A 22,785-nucleotide genomic window follows, 5' to 3' on the forward strand; every position below is an offset into this window, starting at 1 on the left:
TGCTGTCCCCCTGAAGAATGCACTTTGCCCCGAAATGTTGGTGTTTTATGCCCATTCAATCTGAGCATATTTTATGCTTTCCTTATTTAACTTTCAGACTTTTTCTTAACTGTACTTTTCACTCACATGTCTGGTCCTTGATAATGATTGGTCCAGCGGTAGCAGATGGTCTGCTTGGGCCGGCCTCGTTCACAGCCTTGACGCGGAACTCATACTCTCCTCCATTTTTAAGATCTTCAATGATGAAGACGGTTTCCTCAACGTTACGCTTGTTACACTGCTTCCACGTCTCTTTCTCCGGACCGCTGGTGTCCCAGCTCAGGCGCTCAATGATGTAGTGCGTCACAGGAGAACCACCGTTGTTCTTAGGTGGTACCCATGTCAGGGTCACTGTATCCTTGGTTACCAGATTGATCTTGACATGGGTTGGGGGATCAGGTATGTCTGATAATGGGAATAAAGAATGGGAACTTATTAGTAAGGTGTACACTTTGTAACCTACATTTCATAAAATGTTATGTGTACATATCCACATAAAAAAATACTATAGTAGACAGCTGTAGTATTCACTGTAGTGTTTTTGTAGACTTCAGTGTAGTATTCACTGTAGGGGTTTTGCAGACTAAAGTCTGCAAAAACACTACTGTGAATACTGTAGTATTTACTGTAGTATACTGCTGTATTTACAGTTAACTATAGTAGAAATACTGTAGTAAAATAAAACTGTAGTATATACTATAGTAATTAATGTTGTGTTTTTGCGGACTGTAGTATACCGTAGTATTTACTGTAGTGTTTTTGCAGACTGCAGTGTACTATAGTATTTATTGTAGTGTTTTTGCAGACATTTCTGTAGTATTTACTATAGTGTTTTTGTATTATTATCTTTGACATAGAAGTAGAGGCTTTCTCCTTGAGGAAACCTGAAGAAAATACTAAAATAGCAAATTTTACATAACCTATAGGTAGGGAGGACTGGGTTCTTCTGCTCTTTTCTATAACCTACAGAAAAGGCAGATTAAATACTGTAGTATTCACTATAGTTAAAAGGGTGTAGTGTTTTTGCGGACTGTAATGTTATTGCAGACATTACTGTAGTATTTACTACAGTGTTTTTTTGTGGATAATCTGTAGGATTTACTATAGTATTGTTGGATTCTAGCTTGAAATATACTTATTCATGTTACCATGCTATAGCTTATTGATTAGTTTACATGTATAATGAATGTATATGTTGGGGTCAATGGAGGGTGGATAAGAACTAGGTGTATGGATAGTTGCTGAGTGAGGAAGGGGACGTGCAGAAAGTGGTATTGTTAAATCTAATGGCTCCTAAGAAGGGAAGGAAATGGGCAACAGTATGGTTTAAGTTACTGATAAGGTAAGACAGTCGCGGATTCGGGAGGAGTGAGGAATTCGGCCCGATGTCAGGTCGATTGAAGTGAGAAGGAAGAGTCCTATCCCACATACATATATTTCCACGCCCATGAAGGTTCTAGCAGGAGGTGGGACCATGACTACATCAGTGAGAGGGACCAATTATGTTCCTTTCTAGCAACAGAGATGTATTGGATGTCTAGATGTGCAAGGAGTTGACTCCTCCTAGTAGGAGGGTATAAATATATATGCTTGTGTAAATATATCTTTCTCTTTGCAGCTGTTTGACTCATTTAGGGAATAAACTTGGTTTGAGCTTTTCCTTGTCATCCGTTTGAGTTTTAATTCTGTTTGTTTAGAGCCTACAGTATAATACAACATTATATCGTAAGTACTACACATGATAGAGAGATACTACAGTGTTATACATTATACATTTTACTGCATTTTACTATAGAATTCTATAGTAAGTACTGTAGTATTCTATAGCAAACTGTAGTATTTATTCACATGGGTATTATCATTACTACTGTATATATAGTGGTTAGGATTCGAAACTCTCACCGCCGCTGCCCGGGGCGGCAGGTAGCCTAGTGGGCCAATAACCGAAAGATTGCTGGATCGAATCCCCGAGCTGACAAGGTACAAATCTACCGTTCTGCCTCTGAACAAGGCAGTTAACCCACTGTTCCCTGGTAGCCCGTCAAGAATTTGTTCTTAACTGACTTGCCGAGTTAAATATAAACAATATGCTTTAATTCCAAAGTGACTTACATGAGTATTATTATGAGTACATATTTATTTGTTAGTAATTCATTTGTGACTTACAGATGGGGTCTCTTGCCCTAGCAGGCTCAGTGGTCTCAGTGAAAGGTCCCATTCCCAGACGGTTCTCTGCCCGCACACGGAACACATACTCCTGTCCCTCCAGCAGTCCCTCCACAACGTAGGCCTGGCTGAAACAGCACTGGTTTACTATGGTCCAAGCCTTTCCTGTCACATTCTTCTTCTCAATGAAGTAACTCTTGATCCGCTCGCCACCATCATTAGCAGGCAGTTTCCAGATCAGCCTCATGGTAGCTCTGGTGATGTCAGTCACTTTGAGCTCTCTAGGAGCACCAGGCACATCTGTAAACAGATGTCAAACAGACGTTAATATGTCTTCTATGAGAAGTGTTGGGTTTCTCATAAATGTTTTATGTCCTAAAAAACAATATACTTTTTGATTATGAGCCTACTTTTTGTATTTTTCCTGGCTTTCCACGTATCCATCCTTTCCACCATTAATTGCTTTTATACTGCACTTACCGAGAACATTGACTCTGACGTTGACATGTTTCTGTCCAGCCTTGTTCTTGGCTGTGATGGTGTATCTTCCAGAGTGGGTCCTCAAGCACACAGGTACAGTGATGTTTGAGGTAGTATCAGTAGATTCAATCTAAACAAAGGAAATTAAGTCATTAGTCCTGGTGAGAAAGATCAAATCAGGACATTTATACATCTTGGTCAGACAATGTGTTTATTTTACTACTTATAACAAGGATTATGTGTTACGTCCTTTCACCTTGATGCATGGTAGCTGTACAATGCCTTATAACAAGGGTTATGTGTTACGTCCTTTCACCTTGATGCATGGTAGCTGTACAATGCCTTATAACAAGGGTTATGTGTTACGTCCTTTCACCTTGATGCATGGTAGTGTCACGCCTTGGTCATTGTATTTTGTGTTTTTGTTATATGTTTGGGTAGGCCAGGGTGTGACATGGGTTTATATGTTGTTTTCATTTGGGGTTTGTAGTATTTGGGATCGCGGCTAATTAGGGGTGTTGTATAGGCTTGGCTGCCTGAGGCGATTCTCAATTAGAGTCAGGTGCTTATCGTTGTCTCTGATTGGGAACCGTATTTAGGTAGCCTGAGTTCGCTTTGTATTTTGTGGGTGTTTGTTCCTGTCTCTGTGTTGTAGTCACCAGATAGGCTGTAATTAGTTTCACGTTCCGTTCTGTTGTTTTTTGTATTCAGTTTCAGTTATTTAATGTACCGCGATTCTTTCATTAAAGTCATGAGTAACCTACACGCTGCGCTTCGGTCGGACTCTCTTCCTTCAACAGACGAACGCCGTTACAGGTAGCTGTACAATGCCTTATAACAAGGGTCATGTGTTTTGTCCTTTCACCTTGATGCATGGTAGCTGTACAATGCCTTATAACAAGGGTTATGTGTTACGTCCTTTCACCTTGATGCATGGTAGCTGTATCTGGACAGTTTTATCTCAATCTCTTCATTCAAAGACTCAATCATGGACACTCTTACTGACAGTTGTGGCTGCTTTGCGTGATGTATTGTTGTATCTACCTTCTTGCCCTTTGTGCTGTTGTCTGTGCCCAATAATGTTTGTACCATGTTTTGTGCTGCTACCATGTTGTTTTGCTACCACGTTGTTGTCATGTTGTGTTGCTACCATGCTGTTGTCTTAGGTCTCTATTTATGTAGTGTTGTGTTGTCTCTCTTGTCGTGATGTGTGTTTTGTCCTATATTTAAGTGTTTTTTAATTTTTTTTTTATTAAATCAATAACCCATCCCCCGTCCCAGGAGGTCTTTGCCTTTTGGTAGGCCATCATTGTAAATAAGAATATGTTCTAACTGACTTGCCTAGTTAAATAAAGATACATAAATACATCTGTAATATGCATGTCAATCTCTTGGCTCAAAGTGGAGGAGAGATTGACTTCATCACTACTTGTATTTGTGAGAGGTATTGACATGTTGAATGCACCGAACTGTCTGTTTGAACTACAGGCACACAGCTCGGACACCCCTGCATACCCAACAAGACATGCCACAAGAGGTCTCTTCACAGTCCCCATGTCCAGAACAGACTATGGGAGGCTCACAGTACTACATAGAGCCATGACTACATGGAACTCTATTTCACTTCAAGTAACTGATGCATGCAGTAAAAATAGATTAAAAAAAACCAGATAAAAATACACATTTTGGAACAGCGGGGACTGTGAAGAGACACGAACACAGGCACAGACACGTGCATACACACACACGATAACATGGATTTAGTGTTGTAGATATGTGGTAGTAGAGTAGTGGCCTGAGGGCACACACTTAATGTGTTGTAAAATCTGTTGTGAATGTATTGTAATGTTTAAAAAATTGTATAACTGCCTTAATTTTGCTGGACCCCAGGAAGAGTAAATACAAATATAAATGCCTTACCTCTGAATCAACTGGAAGGACATGAAGACGATTCTTCTTGTGGGTCTTTGCTGAACCAGTGTATTCCCAGGTCACCTTAGGAACGGGACGCCCTTTGATGGTGGCAGGGATTCTGAAGGCATGACCAGCTCGGACGCACAGCAAATCTTCCACAATGCAATCGATAAGGATCTTCGGCCCCACTGTGACATAAAAAGGCATCATCAAAACAAAGAACAACAATAAACTTGTGACTACTGGTGAATACTTGTGAATACTTCACTCAAAAACTATATTTTAGTATTTTCTCCATCAATCCACTGTTAAAACAATTCCCAATTTTGTTTGCATGCGTTTTGCATCATATGATTCGTCAAGGAAGGTTTTTGCTCGACTGAAAGTGCTTTATCTTGAAAACTTGACTGCTAACATGCATAAAAACATACCTTTTCAAATTAAAATGGATAAATAAGTAGGTCTAATTACCATGTACGTCCTCAATTAGTACTTCAGTCTTTGGACTTGGGTCAGACTCGCCGATGTCATTGACAGCTGTGACTCTGAACTTGTAGTGTTTCAGCTCTTTGAGACCTGGTACAGTGAGCTCTGTGGTCTCATGCAGAGCATCTACATCTGTGATCCTGTTCCAGAAAGAGCTGCCTTCATCCTGGATCTCAACGATGTAACCCTTGATGGGGCTTCCCCCGTCTTTTTCAGGTGGAGACCATGTGAGGCTGACACTGTGCTTGGTTTTGTCTGCAACCTCTGGTGGTGCTGGCATGCCAGGTTTCACTGTGGGGCACAGAGTTAAAACATCAAGTTCACCATCTCTGGTCATTACAAGGTACTCCTGGGTCTCTCAATAGGGCACATACTTACATATTCTTCAATACAATTTCCAAAGCAGCTAAATGAATACTAATGTTATTTTTATTTCTATAAATATACATATTATATGTAACCTGTAGAAAAAGGGAAATTTTACTTACTAAGAGGGTCCACTGCGTTTGCAGGATCGGAAGGTCCACTGGGGGGTCCAATACCGGCAATATTGACAGCCATGACACGGAACTCATATGCGGACCCCTCAATCATACGAACGACCAGGAACTCCCAGCCCTTAGGGGCGCGCTTGGTCACTGGGGCTTTATTCACCCGGGCCCAATAAGACGAACCCTTCTCCCTCTTCTCCAGCCAGTAGCCAGAGATAGTGGATCCACCGTTGTCTCGTGGAGGGTCCCATGTCACAAGCATGGAGGACCTGGTGTGCTCTGCGATCTTTGGTTTCTCTGGAGGACCAGGGAGTCCGTACAGATCCTTGATGACGGTGGCCTCTGTTTCGCAGGCGTCACTCTGTCCATACTTGTTCTCTGCTCTCACTCTGAATTGGTACTGGCTACCGGTTTCCAGATTCCAAACCTTTGAGAAGACATTTGGGAACATTGAGTAAATGATTAAACGATTCAATTAAGTCCACTATAAGCATTCATGCTACTGTCTCAACATATTACAATCTTTGTTGTTTCTTTGATATAGAGAGAGAAATAGCATATTATATGTCTCATTATTAAGGCCCATACATTAAAGTTCTTCACAAGCACCAAAAAGTTGAAAATAGACCGGGGCATTCCTAACCACACCCTACCTGAATAAATATGTTTGCTCAAGATATAGACCTGGTCTGAACTAACCCAAGGACAACCAGCCCATCCCCGTATAGACCCTGTCGCGTCCGGTCAGATCCAAGTGAGGGAAGCAGCAGAAAATAATTGTTTTAGCTATGTTATCAACCAGAGCTGTTAATGCGCGATGGAAAAGAGAAACAGAGCTGGTTTCAGGTATTCGGGAACAGGTGGACCAGTGAAGACCTCTACCATACATGCTTATGACCTGCTATAAAGCATTATAACGGCGGGTTTTAACTCATGTGTTACCAAACATAATATATTCAATCTGTTTTATACTGACCCCGAGTCGTTTCTCAATGATGCTGTTGGTGATCACTGTCCATACAGGAATGGGTCTCGGCTCAGATTTAGGCTTAGGCTCCTCATCCTCAGAATCCTCATATTCTTCTTCAGGTTCCACCTCAGGAAGAATGTCCAGCTTCTCAACGATGTAGTTAGTGAGCTCACTTCCTCCGTCGTCCTCTGGGGCGTCCCAGGTCAGCTTGCAGGACTCAGCCTTGATGTTACCAATATTCACATTCCTTGGTGGCAGAGGACGGTCTGTTAACAAGAGAGAGGATTAATATTATTACCCTTATAATGACAATGCAACAATTCAATGAAAAAAAGGTCAGACTACAGTGGACAGACTAAAATATTTTATTTTTGCTAATTTGTATGGATATTTTCTTGCATAAAAGTGAGCTAATGGCTTTGAGTTTACTGATTCATACTCACAGTGTCCAGAAAATGAAGAAAAGCAAACAACATACATAATATCAGACCACTTACCTAACACATTAACCTTGATGGTGTGACTAGCTGATCCAAGACGATTGGAGGCAGTCACTGTAAAGATGCCTTTGTCCAATCTGGCTGCTGCAGGGAAACTGAGCTTGGTGTTGGACTGGATTCTGTTGATCTCCTTGGTTTCCAACAACAGGGTCTCAGTGGGCTCTGCAATAATGACGTCATCCTTCAACCATTCAACCTTGGGCATTGGAAGACCAGTCACCTCAGCAGGGATTTCAATAGGCTCTCCCTTCTTGACAGTGATGACATCTCCTTTGAAAGTCTTTAACATCCTCACAGTAGGAGGAACTGAAATAGAAGAAGCAAATCAGTGACAAGTTTATTCAATTCAATTCAGTCCAATTCAATTCAGTCCAATTAAAATCAACCAAGTCCAATTCAATTCAACATGTTTACTATTTTAGCATACAGGACAAATACCAAGACCATAGCACTCAGAGGACTAACCTTCATCATCTTGAATGACAATGGTGAGTGGAATTCCAGGTTCACTTGGTCCAATCAAATTGACAGCCTTGACACGGAACTCATACATAAACAGCTCCTCAAGGTTATCGACAGTCATGAAGAGGTCCTTGCACATCTCTGTGTTACAAGGCTCAAATGCTGGGGCATCGTGCTTCTTCTTCTCAACAAAGTAGCCCAAGATTGGACTGCCTCCATCGTTGCGGGGAGGTCTCCATGCAAGGCTGATGGAAGACTTTGTCCTCTCAGTGTAGTGGAACCTCTCAGGTGAAGTTGGTGGAGCTTCAATTAAAATATAGAGTGATTAATCTCTATTAATGATCTGACCTGCACAGAAACACATTTGCATGAATCAACAATATCTAGACATTACCTTTAGGATCCACTGCAGCAATAGGACCCAGATCAACAGGAGGGCCACAGCCAAACTTGTTCTTCGCCACAACTCGGAAGATGTACTCCTGTCCTTCAACAATACCCACAATCTCACACTTAGATGAGGGTGTCTCGATGGGCTGTCTCCACGTGTGCATCTTGGGATCTCTTCTCTCAATGATGAAGCCGGTCAGATCACTGCCACCGTCGTCATCAGGATCGGACCAGTTCAGAATCATCAGTTTCCTGGTTACCACCACAGGTTTCAGGTCCAGCACAGGCCCGGGAACATCTAACAGAGGACAGGTCAAAGTGTTACATCCAAGTACAATATGTGAGTAAGTAAGTAGTCAGCCTTGTCCGAGCCAGAATGGCCCATAGGTTAGGAGCCTATCTCGTGTATCTGCAGCGTGAAGTACACCCCCTGGAAAGGGTACTAGTCTATCGCAGGCCAACAACATTTAAGGTGACATTATTACTCTTTGGATAATCCACAATATATGTTTTTATAGATGTTCTATTAACTATTAACAAACAAACTATTCATTAACCCTAATCCTAGCTTTACATCATCAAAGTACAACCAAATGTGAAACATGCCCAAAATTGGCATACTGTGATATCATAGCTACTAGAGAATTCGTCAAAACACTTACCCATGACATCAACCCTTGTCCATGTAGACTTGATTCCGCTGCTATTTCTTGCACTGATCTGGTACTTGCCAGGATCCTTTCTTGTGGCGGCCTTGATACTGAGAGTGCTTTCCTTTCCAACATTTTCTATCTGGACGTGGTCTTTGTCAGGTGGACCGTCATCTTTGGTCCATTTGATGTCTGGAGGAGGTTTACCAGTGACCAGGGCAGGCAGAATCAGTGGCTCCCCAGCTCTGATCATTACACCATTCCTCACAGTGAGATCCAACTCTACCACTGGAGCCTCTGTAGACACAATCAACATTCAGTGACATTAGCTATGTTTTAATAATAATAATACACAGGACCTGTATATAGTGCTTTCAAAGACCCAAAATCACTTGCATATCCATGGAGGTTAATGAAGGGAGAACGACAATAGTAATGGCTGGAATGGAATGGAAGAGACAGTGGTATTTGATACTATTCCATTCATTTCGTTCCAGCGATTACAATGAGCCTGTCCTCCGATTCAATGTGACACCAATGCAGGCCACTGTTGTTAATGTATTAAGCATACGTTTGTTGTCATTGTTTTGAATAACCTTTCTGATCATTGGTTACTGTACCTTTAGGATCTCTGACAAAGACTGATTCAGTCAAGCCAGGAGTTCCTTCACCAGCTCCATTGACTGCGATCACACGGACCAGGTACTTGGCTCCTTCTCTGACTCCATACACAGTGAAGGCCCGGGTCTTCCAGGGTCTCTCTGTGGAGCGGGACCAGTCATTGGTGCCTGCTAGGGTCTTGTCAACATGGTAGCCCAGGATGTCTCCACCTCCATTGGAGGCAGGAGGATCCCATTCCACATCAATGGAAGACTCAGTGGTGTCAAGGATTCTTGGGAACGGTGGTCCAGGTGGCACTATGGGACAAACACATCAACAATTGTATTTGATCATTGTTCGACAATGAAACTTGATCAGAATTAATCATTGTGTTGTATTATATTGTATTGATTTTGTGCATTTTGTATGCTTAAATTCACAAAATTAATTTCCATGCAAATGGACAATAAAAGGTATCGTATCATAATATTGTTGACTTACAGATTGGATCCTGGCATGTCATGGGATCAGATGGGACGCTGAACTTCCCAGGCCCAGCTTGGTTCTCAGCAGCCACCCTGAAGATATATGTCAGACCCTCCAGTAGGCCTTCCACATTCATTTCTGTATCATCCAAAATGACCCGGTTGACTCTGGTCCAATGGGTGCTGTTGATCTCACGACGCTCCACCCAGTAACCAAGGATGGGGCTGCCCATGTCGTTTGGCACCTCCCAGGTAACCAGCATGGAGTTGGCTGTGATGCCGTCAATCTCAGGCTTCTCTGGAGCCTCTGGTGGGTCTAGAATAAGAAGTGAACATCACAGTTGTAAGAACAAAGTACAATCACGACTAACCCAGACGGGCAAAATTGTTTGAACTGACATCATTATTTTGAATGTTATAGACATGATAAAACTCTTAAAAATAAATGATTTACCAAATGGATCCTTGGCAATAATTGGTTTAGAGATACATGGTGGTCCAGGACCAAACTTGTTCTCAGCAGTGACACGGAAGATGTACTCCTTCTTCTCTATCAGTTTGGTCACGGGGTATCTACATCCTCTGAGCGTTGAGGTTACTGTGATCCATCCGATCTCCACCTTGGAGTTGTCCTTCCTTTCCAAGGTGTAGTTCAGGATCTCACTGCCACCATCATCCATGGGAGGATCCCACTTGCAGATGACAGAGTTATTCCTGATCTCCTCAAACCTGAAGTTGATTGCAGGACCAGGTGCATCTGTAAAAGGTAAAGTAAGAGGTTTTATATTATGTTTTCAAAATGTGGTTGAAAAATAACTATGAGTGTCAACAACGCCACTAAATTAATGTAAAACAAATATGAATAAAATATTATATCTCACCTAGCACATTGACTTCACAAGTTGCAGAGGCAATACCATGGTCGTTCTCGACCTTGATAGTGTACACGCCATGGTCACCCCTGATGGTGTCCCTGACAATGCAAGAGGATTCTCCCCTCTTCTTGTCATGGATGGTGAGACGTTCCTGGAGGGTTGGGTAGTCAGGGAGTTCCTCCTCAGGCTCTTCATGGGCAGGCTCTGCAGCTGGAGCCTCAACCTCTCCCTCCTTGACTTCCTTCTTTTCTCCTTCCTTCACTTCCTTCTTTTCCTCCTTCTTCACCTCCTTCTTCTTAACAATGGGTTTCTCTGGTCTCTTCTTCATGGCTTCAGGTCTGATGACCACGTCGTTCCTATACCATGTGATTTGAGGGTATGGGGATCCAGAGATGTTGGCGTCCAGTCTGATCTCAGCACCTCTCTTAATGCTCATACCGGACTGCAGACTTCCACTGAGGAACACCTTGGGTGTTTCTGAAAAGAAAACAACCACATTTAGAAATTACAAATGACCTGTCTGAAAAATCGTATCATTGTTTTGAATTGTGATGGTTTGAATAAGATGTATCCTTCCTTACCAACAGAATCAGAAGCCTTCACCATTGGTGTGCTGCGTGATGGGTCGCTGACTCCGGCAGCGTTCTCAGCTCGTACACGGAACTGGTATTGTTTTCCCTCCCTGAGATTCCTCACTGTGTAGGACAGCACAGGCACAAGGAAGTCGTTGCATCTTGTGAAGTTCTCATCACCCTTCATCATCATCTCCAGAACGTAGCCCATAATCTTGCAGCCCCCATCATACATAGGTGGTTTCCATGTGAGGGTGATAGTCTTAGAAGTAGGGTTGTGGGTCTCAACATCTAACGGAGGGTCAGGGCGCTCTGAAATATTGAACAAGGAACACTTAATAAATCCAATACAACTCTTTAGAAATGTAGTCTTTCTTGGAAAATAAAATCATCAACTTTGAATTGTGAGCAAGGTTTGCACCTGGTTTTCATTTAAGGTGTTTCTTGGACACAAAATAAATATTTCACTCACGCTTCTGATCCTCTGCGATCACGGGGTTGCGGAGCTCAAGGTACTCCCCACCACCAATCTTGTTGACAGCTTTGACCCGGAAGTAGTACTCTCCATTGGGGATCAGATCCTTGACGGGCCAGCTGACTTTGTTCTCTCCAGACATCATGTTGACATAGGTCCTCCGGCCTGCCTCTCTGCGCTGTAGCACATAATGGAGAACAGGGCTGCCACCATCATAGTTGGGTGGATCCCAGGAAACCTTGCAAGAGCTCTTGGTGATTTCACTGGCAACAATGTCTTTGCAGGGACCGGGCAGGCCTGTCAAAACAAACATGGATATGAAGATTTGATCTTGATAGTTGTAGTATGCTGGTGCTAGTAAATCATATTTATAATATTTTCAACCAAATAGAGTATTTATGTCAAATGTAATGATTACACTATTAGGGACACCATGGAATATGGAAGTAATAATATGATTTTATTTTGACACAAACGTACCAACAACTTTAACATTGATTGTTCCGCTGCTTGTTCCCAAGGAGTTCTCCAGTGTGACCTTGTACTGGCCGGCGTCTGCATGCAGACAGCTCTCGATCTCCAGATGGCAGGAGAGGTACTCCTGTCTGAAGGTCATTCTTTCATCGTCCTTCAGCTCCTTTCCGTCTTTGTGCCAGGTGATCTTGGGTTTGGGCACTGCTCTGAATGGGATGGGGAGATGCCACTTCTCTCCCTCAATAATCACAATGTCCTTAGTCTGGAACTCAAGGATTGGGATGCCTTCAGGAGGGAAAAATATAGTATAATCAGATATCAGTATATAATATATCTCTGGAAACGGAAATATACATTATTGAAGGTTTACTTACAGTCAGGGTCCTTGGCATAGACCTTCTCAGAGATATCAGATGGCTCACTAACTCCAACAGAGTTTATGGCACGGACTCTCAGGACGTATTGTTTCTCTGGGATGATGCCCTCCTCTGTTTTGTATTTGAGCTCCTTGATTGGGCGAGAGTTGATTCTCATCCACTTCTCAGTGCCAGCCTCACAGAGCTCGATATGGTAGCCAGTTACAGGGCTGCCACCAGTTCTCTCTGGTGGTCTCCAAGCAATACACAAATGATCTCTGCTGGCTTCAGTGATGTGAAGCTCAATTGGAGGAGAGGGTACACCTATAAAAAACAATACAAAGACAAGTATTATAACATTGCAGATGTGGGTTTCTTCGTTGGTAAATAGATTATCAATTATAAATTACTCATGCAAGTAAAACAAATTTAGCCATAAAACACAGTGTTTTTACTTTAAAAACAGAAAAAACCCACCTGTTGGATCTTCAATAGCAATGATTTCTGTTGGTTCACTAGGGTGTCCAACACCGGCTTCATTCTCAGCACGAACCAGGAACTGAACCTCGGTTCCTTCAATGACGTCTGTAACTCTGTACTTGCAGTCAGCACCTGAGGTCTTACCACACTTCACCCAGCGGGTGCCCAGTTTCTCCTTCTTTTCAATTGAGTATCTAATAGAATCAAATATTCCCAAATGTTATAAACATGCTTATATGACAAAAGTACACTCTATGACTCTCCTATAACACTAGAGTTGACCAAAGTTTACCTCAGAACTGGTTTGCCACCATCATTCTTGGGGGCGTCCCACTGCAAGTCAACATGTCTCTTTGACACTCCATGGACAGAGAGATTATATGGTGGTCCAGGGGTAGCTGAAAATAGGAAACAGTACTTAGAAATGGACTTAGCCACCTTTGCATGTTGTAAGTGAACACCAGTTACATACAGTAACACTATAGACTGTAACTATGATCTTACTGAAAGTATCTTTAGCCATAATGGAGTCTTCCAGTTCACAGAATTCACTGGGTCCAACAGCATTCTCAGCAGCCACACGGAACACATAGAGGGAGCCCTCATTCAGTGGAGTGACCGTGTACTTCAGCTCCTTCACAGTCGTGTCCACTGCCTGCCAGCCCTTACGCCTGACATCCCTCTTCTCAACAATGTAGTTGGTGATGGGTGAACCACCATCCTTCTCTGGTACTGTCCACTTCAGCTCAGCACTGTTACTGGAAATGTTGATGACATCCAACCAGCGTGGGGGTGTAGGAGGATCTGGAAAATGAATGCGTCATCATCAACCATCTACTCAGTCAACCAACCATGACACACTGAACCGCTTCAGATGGAAATGATCTCAGTCTGTGTGTCACAAATGACACCCTATTCCCTATATAGTATACTACTTGTGACCATGACGTTAAAGGGAATTTGGTGCCATTTGGAACGCATCCAGCTACTTACTGAGTCTCTCCTTGCACAGAACTGGATCGCTAGGCTCGCTGGGCTCACTCTCCCCAGCGATATTGACTGCAATGACTCTGAAGGAGTACTCCTGTCTGTCCATCAGGCCTCTCAGGAAGTGCTCCAGGATATTGATTCCTTCTGAAACACGAACCCACTGCTCAGTTCCACTCTTCAGGAGCTCAATGATGTAGCCCTCGATCTTGGCACCACCGTCATGCTCAGGCTTGGTCCACTGTAGGAAGGCAGAGGTCTTGGCCACGTCTTTGACGGTTGGCTTACCAGGAGCCCATGGAGGATCTGTAGGAAAAGAAGACATGTTGTTTTGGTTAACAACATTACATTGCATAAATGATTAATGGTCTGTTGATTAAATACAATATATATATAAGTATGTGGACACACCTTCCAATTAGTGGATTTGGCTATTTCAGCCATGCAATCTCCATAGACAAAAATTATAAGTAGAATGGCCTTACTGAAGAGCTGTGACTTTCAATGTGGCACCGTCATAGGATGCAACCTTTCCAACAAGTCAGTTCGTAAAATTGCTGCCCTGCTAGAGCTGCCCAGGTTAAAATGACGTGCCCAAAGTAAACTGCCCGTTACTCAGGCCCTGAAGCCAGGATATGCATATAATTGGTACTATTGGAAAGAAAACACTTTAAAGTTTTTTTTTTGAAATGTTAACATAATGTAGGAGAATATAACGCAATAGATATGGTAGGAGTAAATCCAAAGAAAAACCAACCGGATTTTTTCTTTTTTTGAGAAACCATGGTCTTACAATGTCAAGTATAAGGGCATACTGGAAATTAGCTCCCAGGATGCAATTCCTATGGCTTCCACAGGGTGTCATCAGTCTATGTTCAAGGTTTCAGGCTTGTAACTTCCAAAACAAATAAGAAATATCAGTTTTAGTAGAGGGACACAGACTTGGATATTCGTGTTTGCTCGCACTATGAAGACAGGACATCTGCTAAAATCGGTTTCCTTTTGAACATACTTCTTTCCGTAAGAAATATTATAGTTTGATTACATTTTAGGGTACCTGAGGAGTACATAAAAATGACTTGTTGAAACAAGGTTTAGGGGTAGATTTTCAGATTCCTTTCTCTGCATGTTGAATGAGTGGATTACTCAAATCGATGGCTCCAACTAAACAGACTTTTTGGGATATAGAGAAGGGTTTTACCTAACAAAACAACAATACATGTTATAGCTGGGACCCTTTGGATGACAAATCAGAGGAATATTTTCAAAAAGTAAGTGAATATTTAATCGCTATTTGTGAATTTATGAAACCTGTGCCGGTGGAAAAATATTTTGATGTGGGGCGCCATCCTCAAACAATCACACGTCATACTTTCGCTGTAATAGCTACTGTAAATTAGACAGTGCAGTTAGATTAACAACAATTTAAGCTTTCAACCGATATAAGATACTTATATCTACCTAAATGTTTAATATCCATCATATGATTATTTATTTGAATTGTGCGCCCGCCAGTTTCACCGGAAGTTGTCCCGCTAGCGGGATGCTGAGCACTAAAGTGCTGTTATTGTGAAGTGGAAGCGTCAAGGAGCAGCTCAGCCGCGAAGTGGTAGGTCAGACAGGCTCACAGAACAGGACCGCCGAATGCTGAAGCACGTAGTGCGTAAAAATTGTCTGTCCTTGGTTGCAACACTCACTTCCGAGGTCCACTTTGCCTCTGGAAGCAACATCAGCACAAGAACTGTTCGTTGGGAGCTTCATGAAATGGGTTTCCATGGTCAAGCAACTGCACGCAAGCCTAACATTATCATGTGCAATGCCCAGCGTTGACTGGAGTGGTGTAAAGCTTGCCGCCATTGGACACTGGAGCAGTGGAAATGCGTTCTCTGGAGAAATTAATCATGCTTCACCATTTGGCAGTCCGACGGACGAATCTGGGTTTGGAGGATGCCAGGAGAACGCTACCTACCCCAATGCATAGTGCCAACTGTAACATTTGGTGGCTGAGTAATAATGGTCTGTTTTTCATGGTTCGGCTAGGCCTCTTAGTTCCAGTGAAGGGAAGTCTTAATGCTACAGCATACAATGACATTCTAGACGATCCTGTGCTTCCAGCTTTGTGGAAACAGTTTGGGGAAGGACCTTTCCTGTTTCAGCATGACAATGACCCTGTGCACAAAGAAAGGTCCATACAGAAATGGTTTATTGAGATCGGTATGGAGGTACTGGAGTGCACAGAGCCCTGACCTCAACCCCATCAAATACCTTAGGGATGAATTGGAATGCTGACTGCGAGCCAGGCCTAATTGTCTAACATCAGTGCCCAACCTCACTAATGCTCGTGTGGCTGAATGGAAGCAAGTTCCCACAGCAGTGTTCTAACATCTAGCCTTCCCAGAAGAATGGAGGCTGTTTAGCAGCAAAGGTGGGGCCAACTCCATATTAATGCCCATGATTTTGGAATGAGATATGGAATGTATGTTGGATGTATTACCAATAGGATCCTTGACCAAGATCTGGTCAGTTTCCTTGCTTGGTTTTCCAGGTCCGGCGAGATTCTCAGCCAAGACTCTGAACTTATACTTCTTCCTTGTGGGTAGTCCTTTGACTCTGCAAATCAGGAACAATCACATAATCAACACCACCATCAGCATGAATAGCTACAACCAGAAATGAAATCAACACTGTCTTCAATGACGAAAATGTAAGCATTACGATGTTAATTAACTAAATGTATTCTAACTTCTTACTTAAATGTTGTGTCTCTGATTGGGATCTTGTTGCATCTGATCCATCTGTTCTGGTCTGGTTCAAACCTCTCAACCCAGTACCCAGTGATAGGACTACCACCATCCTCTTCAGGCTCATACCAATTCAGAGTCAGGCCATCTTTAACAATATCAGAAGGCTCCAGCTTAGTTGGCGCACCAGGAGAATCTGAAAACAACAGTTACAGACAATTTTAGTAACAGGCCAGAAAACAAAATAGTGCTCTAAAGGAAATACAATTATATTGCTTTGACTAAATACAAACATAAACTTAACATACCAAAGGCATATCTGGCAATGATTGGCATATGTTCGGCTGGCACACCAATACCAAACTGGTTCTCAGCAAACACTCTGAAGATGTATTCCTTGAAAGCTGTCAGGTTGAGGGCCTTGAAGTTGGTCTCTTTGACAGTGGAGGAGAGCTTGTGCCAGATCTCGCTTTCTGCGGCTCTGCTCTCCACTATGTAGTTTGTGACCTTTGCACCTCCGTCATCTCTGGGAGGGTTCCAGGCCAGGAAACAGGACTTGTTGGTGATCTCAGAGATATCAAATGCAGCTGGAGGACCAGGCTTATCTGTTCAAGACAAATAGAAAACAATGTCAGAACATTAAAGAACACACTTTTAAACAAGTGTTTCCTCACAAATAAAGGTGACAAAATATGATACCTAGAATGTTGACGTCAACGGTTGCAGTAGCACGGCCACAGCTGTTGTGTGCTTCAATGATGTAGGTAGCTGTGTCCTCTCTTGTTGTCTTGCTGATAGTAACAACGGAGTGACCAGGCTTGTCGTCAATAGAAACTCTATCGTCACCCTTCAGAACCATGTCACCCTTGGTCCATTTCACTTTAGGTACGGGCTTTCCAAGAACATCAGCTGGAAGCTCAATCTTAGAGCCAGCTTTGGCGGTCAGTCCAGCAAGACATTTGACATCCAGAAGAATCTCTGGGGGGTCTGTGAGATTATACAGAAAATGTGTTATACTGATGATACAGAAACCAATTTCAGCCACTATGCAAGATGTTACATATACAGACATGGAGCATTTACGCAAAAAATACCTTTAGGATCAACAGCCAAAATCTCATCTGTAGCCTTGCAGGGTTTGCTGGCACCCAGTCTGTTCAAGGCCTTCACGCGGTAGGCGTACCACTGTCCCTCAATGAGACCAGTCACTTGCAATCTAAGAGAAGTAAGTTAGCCTTTCAAAACAAAACAAAAATGTCTTAGAGCTTTTTTCTCTGGTTCTACTTACTTCAACTCAGGGACCTGATCTCCGCAGGACTCCCACTTGTCTGTGCCACGCTGGCACCTTTCTATGTTGTAGCCCTTGATTCCAGTGCCGCCGTCCCACTTGGGTGGTTCCCAGGTCAGGAAGATGCCAGAAGCTGACTTGTCCCTCCATTTCAGGTTCTCAGGTGGGTCTGGCACGGCTTGAATTCAAAAGACAAGCATGTCAATGATTCAGAAGAGTTCTAATTCAAAAGACAGGCATGTCAATGATTCAGAACAGTTCTAATTCAAAAGACAGGCATGTCAATGATTCAGAAGAGTTCTAATTCAAATGACAGACATGTCAATGATTCAGAACAGTTCTAATTCAAAAGACAGGCATGTCAATGATTCAGAACAGTTCTAATTCAAAAGACAGGCATGTCAATGATTCAGAACAGTTCTAATTCAAAAGACAGGCATGTCAATGATTCAGAACAGTTCTAATTCAAATGACAGACATGTCAATGATTCAGAACAGTTCTAATTCAAATGACAGACATGTCAATGATTCAGAACAGGTCTAATTCAAATGACAGGCCTGTCAATGATTGTGAACAGCTAGAACTCAAATTACAGGTATGTAATTTGCCAGCAGCATGCCACCCTGCATACCACTGCCTTGGGTGGGACATTAAAACAGGTGTCCTGACTCTGAGGTCATTAAAGATCCCACGGCACTTATTGTAAGAGTAGGGGTGTTAACCCTGGTGTCCTGGCTAAATTCCCAATCTGGCCCTCAAACCATCACGGTCATCTAATAATCCCCAGTTTACAATTGGCTCATTCATCCTCCTCCTCTCCCCTGTAACTATTCCCCAGGTCGTTGCTGCAATTAGAGAATGTGTTCTCAGTCAACTTACCAGATAAATAATGTCAATAACTGAGAAAAGTTTGAATTCAAATTACTCTTATCTCAATTATTGAGACGTCAAAACAATGGATTGAGTGCACAGCATAGGCACTGTACTACTTACTGGCAGGGGAGGACACATTGACTGGCTCGTCAATGTAGGCAGGCTCTCCTGGGCCACACTTGTTGCAGGCAGTAACCCTGAACAGATACTCTTTACCCTCAACGACATCAGTGACAGTGAACTCCTGGTCTTGAACACCAGTGATCACCTGGGGACAGACAGTTAGTGACATGTGTTATTACATTTATAATAATCTTATTTCATGTTTAACAAGGTATAAGCTGTGGCCAAAGATAGACTACCAAAGATTGTTCCAGCCTTATGTCCCAACTGCAAAAGTAAGTCATTTCACATGTGTATTGCTGTGTGGTTTAAAGACTTATGTTCATCCATACCTTGACCCAGGTCTTGCGGGATACGTCACGTTTCTCAATCTGGTAGCCAGTCAGAGGGCTTCCTCCATCATGCTCTGGCGCCTCCCACATCAGGTGCACATGCTGTCTGGTCACCTCAGCAACCTTGAAGTCTTTGGGTGCACTTGGGGATGCTAAAAAAATTGAAAAAGAGGGATATGAAGGGAAAAGAAAGAATTGCAGTTGACAATATCAAGATAAAGTATGTTGTGTTTCACCACAAAGCTCATCACATCACTTACCGATAACGTTGACTTCAATCTCTCCGGAGCAACTGGTAATATCATTCTCCAGAGTAAGAGTGTATACACCTCTGTCTGGACGCACACTTGGAGTGATGGTCAGTTCTACGTAGGTACTCTTTGTAATCATGGACACACGTTCACCAGCAGTGAGTTCCTTATCAGCGAAGCTCCACTTTGCGTTTGGTGTTGGATATCCAGAGATAGGGACACGGATAGTAAGGGGATGGGGAACAATGACCTCCAGGCCATCCTTGAATCCACTCAGGTCAATTGTGGGGCCAACTGAAGATAGAAAATAATGACCATTGTTATGACAAATGCACAACATGTAAAATGATGAATGTCTTCAAGGTTAGTGAAAAGAGAACCAAATGTACCATGTGTATCATCAGCCAGCATGGGTCCCAGTGTGTTGGATGGGTCAGACACTCCAGCTGCATTCTCAGCCATCACCCTGTAGTTGTATTTTTTGCCATATGTCAGGCCAGATATCTGAGGAAAATATGGAAGAGCAGCATTCTGAGTTGAGATAAGTGTAAGCAATTTAAGCATAAATTTAGACAATTTAGTAAATTGATGTCAATGGGAGACTTGCATTCAAGTCAGAATACAACACAGAACGTATGATAATTATACTACAAATACTATATGAAATCTCCAACAAACCATTTAGGAGCTTTTCATTTTATAAGATAAATACCTTGTAGGTGAGATCCTGGCAGAGCCTGGCGTTGCATCTGAGCCAATGGTCTGTTTCGTCCTCACATCTCTCAATGATGTAGCCAGTGATCGTGCTGCCTCCATTCTTCAATGGGATCTCCCATGTCAGCTGGACTGAGTTCTTGTTCTGCTCTGAGGGTACCAGGTTTTGTGGTGGGCTTGGCCTCTCTGGAATAACAAAAACAAACATGTTTGTATGTTAAAACAGTGCATGTATTTCATTAATAACATTTCAGCAACTTTCAGAACTGAAATAACTTACCAATGGGGTCCATGATCTTAACCGGATTGGTAGCAGCACTTGGTTTGCCAATGCCAGCCTTGTTTTCAGCCTTGACACGAAAGATGTATTCCTTGTTCTCAATGACGTCGTTGATGATTGCGCTGCGATCTGTTGCTTTACTGATCATTGCCACAGCCCACTTCACAGAGGTCCTGTCACGGGACTCAATGATGTAGGATGTGATCTCAGACCCTCCGTCAGACACTGGTTTTTCCCAGGAGACTGTGGCACCAAACTTACTCACATTTCCAACACTCACATCCTGAGGAGCATCAGGAACATCTGAAATATAAAGCCAGGTTGTAATTCACTTTTCTGGTCGGTAGTTCAGTGTTGGAACCAGTTACGTTTGAATAATGATACTGCACGAGGTGATTATTACAATATCAAATAGTTTGCTTACCAAACTTGTTCTTGGCATAAACACCAGGTTTCTCTGTCTCAACATTTGGTCCACTGCCCACTCTGTTGCGAGCACAAACACGGAATAGGTACATGGATTCCCTCTGGAGTCCGGTCACAGTGTATTCTGGAGCATCAGAGCGGTCAGTAGCAAGAGTCCATGTCTTGCGCTTGACATCACGCCTCTCCACCATGTATGTAATGATCTTGCTGCCACCATCGCTCTCTGGCTCTTCCCAGACCAGGCTGACCTCACCATCGGCGGTGTCAACCACGTGAAGGCTCTTCACGGGTCCAGGGACATCTGTGGGAGGCAAAAATAAATTAATAAATGGAATCCATATGAACAACAACAAATTCCAAGAAAAAGATCCCTTCCAAGAAAAATGTCCTTTCCATGAAAAATGTCCCTTCCTGGAAAAATATCCTTTCCCGTTATCCATCCAAATACAAGAGTGGATTGAAAGGCAACTTACCAATGACATCCAGATTAATGAATGCCTCTCCCTGTCCGTGTTTGTTCTTGATGATAACCTTGTAACGTCCCTGATCAGACTTCTTAGGGTCCTTCAGCCTGTACTCTGTGCTGTCCCCAACGGTGTGGATGTTGTCCTTGGGAAGGCTGACGTTATCATAGAACCACTCAGCCTCAGCTTTAGGATACGCGCTGTAGGGCACGAACATGACGATGGGCTTTCCAGCGTCTGTTACTAAGCTCTGATCCATAGTCTTGATATTTGGCTTAGCTGTAGAGGAATGAACAATTATAAGATCAAATAATAAAACGATTGATTTATTGTGGAATCGGAGAGGATATGAAGCCTATGATGACATACCTGCCAGTTCCAGCTTGGCTCTGGCATCCTTGTCTTTGGCGATGATTCTGTACTCTCCCTGGTCACGAGGCCTGATCTCACACACCTGGAGTCTGTGGATCTTGCCCTCGCTCATCATCTGGTACTTGTCACCCTGGACAATGGTCATGTTGTTCCTCAACCATTTGACCTCAACTCTGTCTTTGTTGAGCTCCACCTCAAACACAATATCAGAGCCTGGAGGCTCAAACACATCCTGAGGGGGTCTGACAATCTCAACTGCGGTCTCTGGAATAAAGATTACACAAGAAATTGAATTTGTGAAACATGAATTCATACAGAACAGTTAGAAAAATGGACTCACACAAACAGAATCATAGAATGAATTCAAGAGGCTTGCCTTCAACAAAGAGTTGGGCATGTGATCTCCTTTCATCGACGCCACAAGAATATTCACACTCATCATCTGGTCTGCACTCCTTGATACGCAGCCTGCAGGTCTTGCCCTCTTTTTCAAAGATGTACCTTGCAAAAACCAAATGGATAATGTTACAATACGCTTTTCTGTATTTAATGAAAATCCTGGGGTGGCCCTTAGGGCCAAATGAGCTTTTAAGATTTAGTTTCAGTGTCAATAAAGCGACAGTGACTGTGCCTCATAGCAGTCTAAAGGTTTTCCTACCTGGGTCCCTCTCTGATCTCACGTCCATTCCTGTACCATTTCACCTCAGCCTTCTCCTTGGTGAGTTTGCAGGTGAACTCAGCATCCTTAAACTCAGTGATGGTCTGGTCTTTGAGTTGTGCGGAAAAGTCAGTGGGGGCTTCGCTGATGATCATCTCAGCTGTAGACTTGTCATCACCAGCCATGACGGTGTATTCACCCTCATCATCGAGAGTACAATCCTTAATGGTCAGTGTGTGCTTGTATTGGTCCACCCTGTAGAGGATGCGTTTGCTGAGTGTGATCTCCTGACCAGCCTTCATCCATTTCAGAGTAACCTTCTGCCTGTTGACCTTGCAAGAGAAGCTAACAGTCTTCTTTTCCTGTGTGTCGCAGTCCTCAAGAGGTACAATGATCTTCAGACTCTCCTC

The 22,785-nt window shown here is 43.0% G+C and overlaps 1 protein-coding gene across 1 annotated transcript in view; it reads right to left on the bottom strand.

Annotated features, from left to right (window-relative positions):
* LOC124044015 (titin-like) overlaps window positions 1–22,785 on the bottom strand; it is a 124,504-nt gene that overhangs the window by 65,370 nt on the left and 36,349 nt on the right. Inside the window, exons 63-102 of the mRNA XM_046363318.1 lie at window positions 22,376–22,784; window positions 22,094–22,218; window positions 21,715–21,981; window positions 21,355–21,624; window positions 20,880–21,182; window positions 20,456–20,758; window positions 20,174–20,361; window positions 19,851–19,965; window positions 19,471–19,755; window positions 19,211–19,362; window positions 18,876–19,023; window positions 17,882–18,059; window positions 17,688–17,809; window positions 17,293–17,580; window positions 16,902–17,198; window positions 16,603–16,789; window positions 16,347–16,462; window positions 13,859–14,158; window positions 13,370–13,669; window positions 13,158–13,263; window positions 12,863–13,059; window positions 12,404–12,709; window positions 12,036–12,314; window positions 11,553–11,852; window positions 11,090–11,392; window positions 10,515–10,985; window positions 10,088–10,390; window positions 9,650–9,949; window positions 9,169–9,465; window positions 8,561–8,845; window positions 7,903–8,196; window positions 7,512–7,811; window positions 7,044–7,352; window positions 6,553–6,812; window positions 5,574–6,003; window positions 5,071–5,376; window positions 4,606–4,787; window positions 2,686–2,815; window positions 2,206–2,505; window positions 127–444 (exon numbers count right to left, since the gene is read on the bottom strand). Coding sequence (XP_046219274.1) covers window positions 127–444; window positions 2,206–2,505; window positions 2,686–2,815; window positions 4,606–4,787; window positions 5,071–5,376; window positions 5,574–6,003; window positions 6,553–6,812; window positions 7,044–7,352; window positions 7,512–7,811; window positions 7,903–8,196; window positions 8,561–8,845; window positions 9,169–9,465; window positions 9,650–9,949; window positions 10,088–10,390; window positions 10,515–10,985; window positions 11,090–11,392; window positions 11,553–11,852; window positions 12,036–12,314; window positions 12,404–12,709; window positions 12,863–13,059; window positions 13,158–13,263; window positions 13,370–13,669; window positions 13,859–14,158; window positions 16,347–16,462; window positions 16,603–16,789; window positions 16,902–17,198; window positions 17,293–17,580; window positions 17,688–17,809; window positions 17,882–18,059; window positions 18,876–19,023; window positions 19,211–19,362; window positions 19,471–19,755; window positions 19,851–19,965; window positions 20,174–20,361; window positions 20,456–20,758; window positions 20,880–21,182; window positions 21,355–21,624; window positions 21,715–21,981; window positions 22,094–22,218; window positions 22,376–22,784 — 10,329 coding nt within the window. The remainder of the gene's footprint in view (window positions 1–126; window positions 445–2,205; window positions 2,506–2,685; window positions 2,816–4,605; window positions 4,788–5,070; window positions 5,377–5,573; window positions 6,004–6,552; window positions 6,813–7,043; window positions 7,353–7,511; window positions 7,812–7,902; window positions 8,197–8,560; window positions 8,846–9,168; window positions 9,466–9,649; window positions 9,950–10,087; window positions 10,391–10,514; window positions 10,986–11,089; window positions 11,393–11,552; window positions 11,853–12,035; window positions 12,315–12,403; window positions 12,710–12,862; window positions 13,060–13,157; window positions 13,264–13,369; window positions 13,670–13,858; window positions 14,159–16,346; window positions 16,463–16,602; window positions 16,790–16,901; window positions 17,199–17,292; window positions 17,581–17,687; window positions 17,810–17,881; window positions 18,060–18,875; window positions 19,024–19,210; window positions 19,363–19,470; window positions 19,756–19,850; window positions 19,966–20,173; window positions 20,362–20,455; window positions 20,759–20,879; window positions 21,183–21,354; window positions 21,625–21,714; window positions 21,982–22,093; window positions 22,219–22,375; window position 22,785) is intronic.

Source organism: Oncorhynchus gorbuscha, linkage group LG09 (assembly GCF_021184085.1).
Source record: "Oncorhynchus gorbuscha isolate QuinsamMale2020 ecotype Even-year linkage group LG09, OgorEven_v1.0, whole genome shotgun sequence".
Lineage (NCBI taxonomy): Eukaryota > Metazoa > Chordata > Actinopteri > Salmoniformes > Salmonidae > Oncorhynchus > Oncorhynchus gorbuscha.